This window comes from Lolium rigidum, chromosome 1 (assembly GCF_022539505.1).
Source record: "Lolium rigidum isolate FL_2022 chromosome 1, APGP_CSIRO_Lrig_0.1, whole genome shotgun sequence".
In the NCBI taxonomy this organism is placed as follows: domain Eukaryota; kingdom Viridiplantae; phylum Streptophyta; class Magnoliopsida; order Poales; family Poaceae; genus Lolium; species Lolium rigidum.
This window is the reverse complement of record NC_061508.1, coordinates 272,972,380-272,982,723: the sequence shown is the minus strand read 5'-3', so window position 1 is coordinate 272,982,723 and position 10,344 is coordinate 272,972,380. Positions and strand designations below refer to the sequence as shown.

General features: G+C 47.0%; 1 protein-coding gene across 1 annotated transcript; it reads left to right on the top strand.

Moving 5' to 3' along the window:
- Positions 1-3,967: 3,967 nt before the first annotated feature.
- LOC124659006 lies at positions 3,968-5,366 on the top strand. Its single transcript, XM_047196979.1, has 3 exons — positions 3,968-4,149; positions 4,304-5,125; positions 5,222-5,366. Exons 1-3 carry the CDS (start codon positions 3,968-3,970, stop codon positions 5,364-5,366), a joined length of 1,149 nt encoding a protein of 382 aa, XP_047052935.1.
- Positions 5,367-10,344: the final 4,978 nt, after the last annotated feature.

The window sequence follows — 10,344 nt, the reverse complement described above, 5'->3', positions numbered from 1 at the left end:
GCTTTTAAGACACCACCAATGGTTAGCTAGTCTGGGATGGCTATCTTTTCTTTACGACTAAAGCACCTTACATGTCAAGCACCGTAAGAAAGTTAAACCACCTTGCAGGTCAATTATAGGGTGCAAACTCTAGCAAATTACATCATTGAATGGTGATCTATGTGTGAATGATAGTGTCCTCTAGTCTCTCATACTTTGTGTCACACAAGAATGTTGGCAAGTGTTTTTTTTTTTTTTTTTGCTTCCAGTATTCTTGGACACATATATTGCACTCTTGTGTTGGATGAATCGTTTTTGTCTTGTTTGCCTATGCAGTGATTGGTCTAATCCCTCTAAATAGAAGGGGAGTTCAAACTGAATTTGGTATCCCTTCCCGTCCAAAGAGGTGACTAATCTGAATTTCTTGTGTTGTATTATGATAAGATCAGTTTGTGAACCAGCGGCCCGATAGGGTTATCTGCATTTATTTGGTTGTTAGTTTCTCATTCTGGTGCAGTTATAGAAAAATATGCAGTATTCTGAGAGAAACACATCTGATTTTCATAAACGCAGTTTCTCGCATGCTTAAGTGCCGAAATAATGCTATCCAGTTCACTGTTGATGCTGCTCACTTTTTTTTTTGAGGAAGATGCCACGTGCTCATTCATACGAACATAAGAGGTTACAGGTAACACACACGTCGCACCGCGGAGAACACTCGAGAAGAGCCAGCACAACCCGACACTTCACACAGAAGACCCCGGAAAAAAGAAAACTACAAAGACGCCCTTGAGAATATCTGCGTAGAGCACCAGCAGCACGACTTTTGGAGGGACCGCCGCCGCCGAAGACGACGCCGGAGACGAAGACGAGCTTCCACTGCGCCAAGATTCGGAGAAGCTTCCTCGCAGCTAGGCTGCTTTGTGGACCTCTATTGGGACCCGCCGTGAGCGACGAGATCTCTAGCTCTGGGGAACGTCGGTCGGGGAAGACCCCGAGCTTGCCCGGATCGCCGCACCGCCTGGTCCAATCGACGAAGTCGACTGAGGCAGACAGCACCGCCCACCTTCTACCGCCAACCCAGCACCGGATACACCAGCTCCTCGAGTCTGCTGATGGCGACATCAGGAAGGATGCCAACCACCAGCAACGCTCCTGTACACCTCCTCCCAGACTCTGTAGCAGCACGGGAGCGAGCATGGCTACGACGGCAAAGTCGGAGGACAAAATCCGCAACAGACTCGCCGCCGCCGCCACGGCGAGCCCACACGGAAACCTAACCCACATATCAGACCACGAACACAAAGCAGAGCGTCGCGGTTGGGCTGAATCTGGAGGCAATTTATTGAGCACCGTCACTCTCGTCGAGGGACACGAACCGAGAGTTGTGCTAAACCTAGCTACGAAGACTAGCCCTAGTCTACAGCTATACATCTCCGAACTGCGGATCCGGCGACTCTCCACCCGCCCATGAGCACAAGGCCCATGGGAGAGAGAAGGCACTGGAGCCGCCGCCGGAACAAAGGACTCCGCCCGGGTCGCCCTTTTCTGTGGAGAGAAAAGAGAGAGAGGGCCGGGAGGGGAATGAAGGCAAGCCCATAGACTTTGATGCTGCTCACTTATGTGTTCCTGTTGTCGCACTGGTACAGTTGAGTTAGCATGTGATGTCTCCCAACATGATATATAATTGGTAGAGCTAATGCGGAAATTTTATATAAACCAATACTATATGGATACATTCATATATAACTTTTGAACCGCCCTATATGGGCTCCGGTAATATTAACCGCCGAACAAATCTTCAATACAAACCTCAAATTTTAAGGTGCTAAAAAGGTCCTGAGTTTATTATGAAAAGCGCAGTTGCATTATCTATTAAGAGTTTTCATGTTTCCTCCAGTTTAAAAATAACCCCCTCCGTAATTGTGAAGGTCCTATAAAGTCCATCAGTTATTTTCTTTGCTAAGTACGAAAGTAGTGAGGATTGCTCCGAGACACATGCAATATTACCACGTGTTAGTGTCGGTGATTTCTCTAACACATGGATATCTTCTTACCCCGACGAAGAGCTTTTAAGACACGGACCTTTTTGTAGTTTGAATATGCTCTTACTATTGAAATCAAGGTTAGCTCGGCAACGAACCTTTTAGACAATGAACGATTTCCAATTGGACTGCTTTTTGTATGGTTAGCGATACACCACCAATGGTTAGTCAACGACACAATGCCATGGCTATCTTCTTTACGACTAAATCACCTTACATGTGAAGCACCGTAATAAAGTTAAAGCACCTTACAGGTCAATTATAGGGTGCAAACTCTCGCAAATTACATTACTCCCTCGGATTCAAATTAATCGACTCAACTTATCAATATATACGGATGTATCTAGATGTATTTGTTGACTAGATACATCTATATTTAAATAAAGTTGAGTTAATTAATACGAACCGGAGGGAGTATTGAATTTGGAGGCGCGCCGGTAGTAGAATTTGGTTTAATTTATATTTTTTTGGTACCACGTACAATAATTTCTATTAAAAAAATTATCAAGATTTTTTTTTTTTTTTTGCATCGGTCTGCTTGAGCTACCCCGGACGCAGATGAACTGAAAAGGACGCAAATCGTGTCGAAAGTGCGTCGAGCCGGTGGAGATGTCATGTGTATGAATGGATATTTTGTATATGACGTGGCCACAAAAAAAGCAACGACTCGTGCATACGCTGGTACGAGCAGGTACAAGCGTGGGGCTTTAAAGATACAACTTTGGTTCTACTATCAAAGTACGTACTAGGGAGTGTAGCCTCACAAGGGAATCAAGAAGTAGGACACGTACAACTAGTTCTGAACACATACGACTATAGGTGGGGCAGTTGGTCAACAAGATGCTCGAATCTCCTGGATGAGCCGACGGTGCCCGTATGGGCCGGGCGCCATATCGTAACCAGAAAATGCGCGTCGCTGAATCTAGTGTTTTTTCCCTGTGAGAAAATTAGATTCATGCCATTAAAAGATCTAATCTTTATAGAGAACCAACCTGAGATTGGGTGGTTAGGAGGGTGGTTGTACCCCCAGCCCACCAGAGTTCAAACCTCAGGTTTGACATCTGTGTGTCTCATAAAGGCGGAATATTCATTCAGTGGGAGGCGACGTTCCCGTCGACAGCGAGGCGCCTGTGGTGACTTCATCAATTTCAAGATCCAATCCGCTGGCTCAGTCTTCCGGAGGTGCTCATAGGGGTAGGGTGTGCGTGTGTGCGTTCATAGGGGTGAGTGTATGCGCGTGTATGTGAGCGTCTGCGTTTGTACTGTGTTTCTCAAAAAAAAAAAGATCTAATCTTTATAAAAATACCACTGAAAGATTATGGGCTAGAAAATTGCCATCGAAAGCTTGGTCCGTTATTGATTTATGCCACCACCGTGAAATGGACGATAACTAGATGAATCGATCAGACTTGACCCACGCAGCTGAACTGAACAGACCACGCACACACCCCACCCAACCTGCTGAAGGAGACCCGGCGGCGGCAAGTGCTCCTCCATGGTACACTCCCGGTTTACAACCGAGACCCATATTTAGCCCGGCCAGACACATCGATCGAGGCGCGCGCGTGCTCAACGGAAAATGTGAAATTAACTAGAGTAGTAATTGGCGCCCCGATTGCACTATCTTAGCAGCGCACGTTGTTTCAAAACAAACAAACAAAAACCTTAGCAGCGCACGTGTCTGCAATTTGCGGAGCGGAGCGAGGAGTACGTTTTCTTTTTCCGATCGATCGATCGGTTTGATTGGGAGCCACGATCCGAGCGCGCGTCATCAGAATTCAGAATCCACGCATCCAAGTTAATATCCGGCCACTTCCACGCCACGCGCGCACAGGCATGCACGGCAGGTGCTCCGTTTTTTATTTGTTTATTTCCTAAGCACCGCCTCCGCGTATATGCGCCCATATGTACGGCAGGGCATAATTAATTGCATATGTCAGCGAATGGACCGGCCTCCGCGTATATGCGCGCGCGGGCAGGACCGACCGCCCATCTCGGTTGTCGTAGCGCCGGGAGCGGAGCAGATAGCGGCGGCAGTTGTAGTAGCGCGGGCGTACGAGGCAGATTCCATCCTGCACTACGACGAATTCATTGTTTTCCCTTTGCTTTATAAGCCATCCCGCGCGTATGTATTGTAGCATCAGCAGCTCAGTTCGTGCAGCCCATGCACCACCGTAGTGGTTAGGCCATACAGTACGCAGACCACCATGCAGTCCGCCGGCGAGGAAGCGCCATTGCCCGTCTCCGCTCCAGCCGTGAGAACGGCGGTGCCAACGGAGGCACTACGAGAGGCTGCAGGAGAGCCCTGCGTCGCCGTCCATGGACAACGAGCGGCAGATTCCCGTAGACCCCGTCTCGCTGCGGCACCTGGGCATGGTCGCCGACCCGGACTCGCCGCTCTCGGCGCCGTCGGTAATGACGGAGCTGGTGGCGCACCCGTCCCCGCTCCTGCCGCCGCTCCGCCGGCCCACCTTCGTCGGCGCCAGCCTCCCGTGCTCCGCGTCCTCCTCCCCCGTCCACAGCGCCGGTGCGAAGCGGGAAGAGCCCAGCCTCGCCACGGTCATCGCCCTGAGCTCCCTCGCGCGGCAGCACTCCGCCGCGCTCGCCCACTACGTCACCTCGCCGTCCGCGGCGCCCGCCACGCTCTCCAGGAGCGCGTCCCGCGCCGAGGGGAGGACCATGGCGCCGCACGACGACGAGTACCCCCACTTCGAGTTCGAGACCGACGCGGAGGCCCACGGCTTCAAGTGCGGCGTGCTGTGCATGTTCATCCCGGGCTTCAACAAGAAGAAGCGGGGCTCCCCCTCCGCGGCGGCCGTCGTGTCGAGCATACAGAGGCAGCACTCCGGGGCGAGGCGGCGGAGCAGCGTGTCGCGGATGGCGTCCATGGAGAGGTTCGAGTGCGGGTCGTGGAGCCCGCCGCCGCTGCCCACCTCGGCGCCGCACGTCGACACGGACTTCGCGATGGAGGTGGCCAAGATCAGCTGCGCCGACGACACGGACTTGCCGATCAAGATGGCGTTCGTGTTCGATGGCGAGGCGAGGGGGGTCCTGAAGAAGTCGGCGTCGGAGTCTGAGTCGCGGCGGCTGGAGTCGGCGGCGCCCGTCAAGATGGCGTTCGCGCTCGAGGGCGAGCCGAGGGGCATCCTGAAGAAGTCGGCGTCCGCGTCGCAGCGCCAGGAGTCGTCGGCCCCCAGGATGTCGTCGGCGTCGCAGCGGCACGTGAGGTTCTCGACGGCAGCCGCGCCGCCGGCGTCGTGCCCGACCTCGCCGTGCATCACGCCGCGCCTGGCGATGGCCAGGGCGGAGTTCAACGCATTCTTGGAGGCGCAGAGCGCGTAGGTAGTTACGTACGGTGCATGTCTGTTTTTTTCTTGGATTTCTCCGTGCGTGTTCGCGAGTGGCATGCGCTGCCGGTACGGCCGCGCGGTCGCTGGCCGGAACAGGTTTTGTTTTCCCGGCGTGTTCCATTCTTGTTCGGTTGTCCATATTACAGTCGACCAATTCCCGACGGCTTTTTTTTGGGGGACTAGTTAAAATGCCCGTGCGTTGCCACGGGTACTCAAATTTTATTTCCTAATGCACATATATAGTTCATAATAAACTTATGAAAAAATAAATTAAAGGTATCATAAAATATAATTATCAAAGAAACCAATACTACTTATATAAATATCTCTCGTGTTAATTTAAAATCATTGGTTATCACAAGTCATGACACCAACTGAAAAAACATTCATTTATAACAAAATCTCCTTAGGCCGCTGCATGAAACTATCTCTAGATCCTCCAAGAATTTCTTCAATTGCTCAACATCTCCTCTTCACCTTCAATTTCAAAAACACTGTCAAAGAATGTTGTAATTGTGTTGTCCACTTTCCCAATTGATATATGTTGCTGTCCCGGAGCTGATGGACAAGGTCCCTAGTGTACATGTCTATGTACTTGTGTGATGGCCAAAATACCTTTTCACCACAATTCTCTGTCCCTTTGTACATGTCTATGCTTGACTCTGTGCCATCGCAGGGCACTCACACCAACACAATTTAGTATTCTCTCCTGTTGATTTGCCCTTCAGAAAATTAAAAGAGCAACACAACAATTACTTTGTCGGCTTGATGCATAGACCCATCCGAGACGGAACCATATCACAATCAGTTTTTTCGAGAAAACGCAATAGACTATTGCGTTTCATTGCATTGAAAAGGTAGAGTTCAAATATACAAGCCTCCTAGGAGGCCACCACCGAGCCATATCACAATCAGTTTCCGCATGTTATATTGTTCTACACTTACCGAGCATCTGCACATAATTTCTTGCATGTATTTTGTCTTCTCTGCATTTAGACGGCTCTTCCCGTATCTAATTCTGAAACCATGTTCCTCAAAGTACAAGTAGTACAAGTTGTAAGCTTCACCAAGCGAATCGGACGTAGTCCTCAGGCAAGGATCAATGATCTCATCCCCCAGCTTTTCTGCATACCCACGGATTGGTTTCTCAAGGTCACTCGGTTTGGAAGGACACGGTGTACTGTCTGGTGATGCCTGACCCATGCGGACCCTGCACGAGTAAGCAACAAGTCACACAATTAGTTGCTATACTACTATGCAATGTGTGGCCAGAATATTTCAATGTCTGTATACTGAATGTACTCTTGCAGGGATGCAGAAACATCTTGTTTTTCCCACGAATTTGGCATGAATGACAGTACCAAATTACACTGAGATACTGGTCGTAGTTTTTCCCTGGTCTAAATGAAGCATTGTTTTCCCTTCTACCTCATTCTTAATTGGGTAGAGTACCAACTACCTGAACTACATCACCCAATCGGGATTGCAAAAGCCTATACAACCAGCAATGCGTATAAATTTAACTGTCACAACAAAGGTACCGAAGATCAATCCGTGGAGTTAGCCATTCAGTTCACCATGTCCTAATGCTGAATTGAACCTTACTTTTGATAAAGAGGGTAAATTTTATCCCCTATGGGATAACATAAAGTAATAATGTGCATTCATAGAGATATCAAGTAACATATATATACATGATATGCAAGACTACATTTGGTAAAGTTTTCCTGCACTTTTTGCAGATGCCAAAAACTTTTTGTTCCCTTTTTTCTTTCAATTTTCTGTTTAAACGAACAAAATCAAGATCCTATCCTGTGTTTCCAAATCTTTGTTCCCTCCTTTTCTCTTTTCTAAAGAAATCCCTTCTCCTTCCCTTGCTCTATTGAAATTTCAAAGCCCTCATTTATGTGAAATATAGGTAGCAGGAGAGTTCACTACAATGAAAAATTCAGTAACTTTGGAGAAATTACAGTACAAGCAGAATAGCATATATTTTGCAGTATATCAGTTACTGTACAATGGTTCAGAAATAGCATATATTTCAAAACAACTAACTACAAATTTCAGAAATCCCGAGAAAGACTAATCCGAGTTCTTAAATTTCAGAAATCCCGAGAAAGCAAATTTTCAACAGTAGTCACTATAGGAAAATCTGAAGCCAAGGATTTACCTTGGATGGAGGAGAGAGCAATATATGGAGAGAGCAATATAGTGGTCACAATATATTAGATGGCATTAACCACAACTAAATTAGCAATATTAGGTTTATAGTACAGAAAAGTGAGCGTTCTTGATAAAGCATACATACAACAGTAGACATATGCTTGGTTCCTCGCTGGCTAACTGCATTTGCTTAACAATTTGTAGCAGTGATAAATAGTAGATGGTACCCAAATCGATTAGCCATTTTGACATTGCAATATGTATCTGAAACTTTATATACATAGATATATCCAAGTGATAGCAAATAAAGTTGCACTTGTAGTTCTTCATGTAACCCAGTGATGGCAATACACTCCAAGGTAAACCATAAGATGATATACTGAGGTATGTGTTAATTCAATGGGGTCGAACGTGACTAACTCATATAAGCATTCAGTCAAACATGAAGCTCTAGGAGAGAAGAAGCTACAGTACGTCATGTTCATTAACTTTCATGATGCTTACCTCCTACTCCGATAAGCTTTTGCATGCGCTCCAGGGCACCAACGCTAGCCTCACCGGCCTGCCACTCCGACATCTTCTCACTCCTGCATTCAGCCACCATCCACCGTTAAGGCTGATTTCGAATGCTCGAGCCAAGATACCTATCAGGTTTGCAAAAGCACTTGTGGGTAAAATTAAAAGATAGAAGACATCCATCATGTTCCTCTTTTTGAAGCAAGATTCTTGTGTAGATACACAATAGTAACATGTAATGAGAACTGTTACTGCAATTGTTCTAAGGCTTTAGTATGTGAGTACAAATCACACGCTACACTTTTACCTATAAAATCTGGAAGCTGGTCTATCAATGCATTACTCTTTGGACACGTAGTGATTATCATGAAAAGTGGTTATACAAATCATTGTAAAATCGACTCACGCTAAATTTGTAAAAAATAGATTATATACAACACGCTAAGCTTTTACCTAGATCATAAAGTTAATCTACGAAACTCAAAACTCAAAACCCAAGTCAAAACTCAAAACAAAGAAGGGGATGCAAAGTATTGAGATCCATGTGGACAATTCAATCAAGATACTCACCTAGAAGTGCCTCTTGATAGTACGACTAACAATCTTATAACCCAGTATCCCACCAAGAAACTAGAGATTGATAAAAGTATGAAACTTATCAAGGTCATACATTTTTCCTTGATGTCGATGATTTATGCTTTCCTTAAGCTATAACACTTCACTTGATCATTTTTTTTGATGAAGACTCACAATTTGCTCACCCATAATCCACTATGAGAACTCTTTATTTAAGTACTTCTTCACAAGTACGTCCATTATCACCAAATGGACAAAAATATTAAACATATGATCTCATTGAGATGCTCATCTAGAACTTGACCTTCTCAACCTTGATGATCATTACTGATAAGGGGTGGCCCGATCTTCTCAGTAAGCAACGGTGGTGATGGTGATCACGGGGTGATGGCAGCGGAGAAACACGACGATGAAGTGGATGATAACTTGTATGACGCAACGAGATCTCTCGATTGGTCCCTGTCGCCAATGCAACAGCTCTCAACCCTGCAAGATATTCGCAACTCCACACACTTGCGCACGTAGCCGCCGACCACGAAGCGGTAAGTTGCAATCGTCTAATTCCCAATGGAACAACGAGATCACACAAGACTTTTTCAGGATCTACACGATATCAAGCAATATGGTGTAGGGATTCAATAGTTTTGCTAGAGCAAACAACTAAGAACTAGGGTTTATCTTAAACGTGGTCTAAAGCAGCTAGGGGGGCGTCCTGAGCACTTATATAGGTGTCCGGGACGAGTTCTGGTCGAAAAGATACAAGAATAACCGACCCAGAATAGATCTGGTCGAGACAGACTCGGACTGGTCCGGTCTGGAATCCGGTCAACCGGGCTGTGGACCGGGCGGGCCGGTCTGTGGTCCGATCAACCGGGCGGCAACCGGAAACTTCGCAACTTTCCGGTTTCTGCTCGGTACGATGCTTCATATCCGGTTGGCGGCCGGTTGGCGACCGGTCAACCGGGCCTGTGACCGGGCTGGCCGGTCAGGGGTCCGGTCGGACCGGGTGCTGGACCGGCCTGGACGTCGTCTTCTCCTCTCGCGCATTCCTCCCGCTCCTCCCTCGCGCGTCCATGAAATATCTTCATGTCCAGCTCCATGTCCAGCTTCACGTCCATCTTGACGTCCGTCTTCATGTCCAACTGCTCCTCTCCTCGTGCGATGCTCGTCTCCTCTTGATACCTGATGATACATAAGTAATAGGACTTAGGCAGTATAAAGTTCTCATCAATCAAAGTATCGTTTAGAAACAAGTTCACCTGTTGTTTAAGTAGCTTCGCCCGAGCTCTTGTAATTGGTCCAATCCGAACTTCATCGGACTTGAGCTTCACAGCAGGTTCATCTTCATCTATCAATGACGGAGGTAGTGGTGCAGTTCTAATATGCATGGACATCTAATAATTACTAGCAGCAGATAGCATGTATTTTGTGCTATTTGCATAGTCTACGATGTGTCGTGTACAAGCACTAAACAAGTTTAAAGTATCTGATGAAAATTAACGGTTTATAGATTTACAAATTGTTTTCACCCCAGATAATCAAGAGGGGGGCTGAAAGATTGCCATTATTTATCAAAACCACAAGGGCTCCATGCACTTTCAATGGTGCCAAGTGACAACGAGCTCAGTTTGGACCAAGTTTGTGTCAGTGTGACAACAACATTCGTTGGTTGGATCTAGCAAGATTTAACCGGAGGAGGATTGCCAATGGTTGGC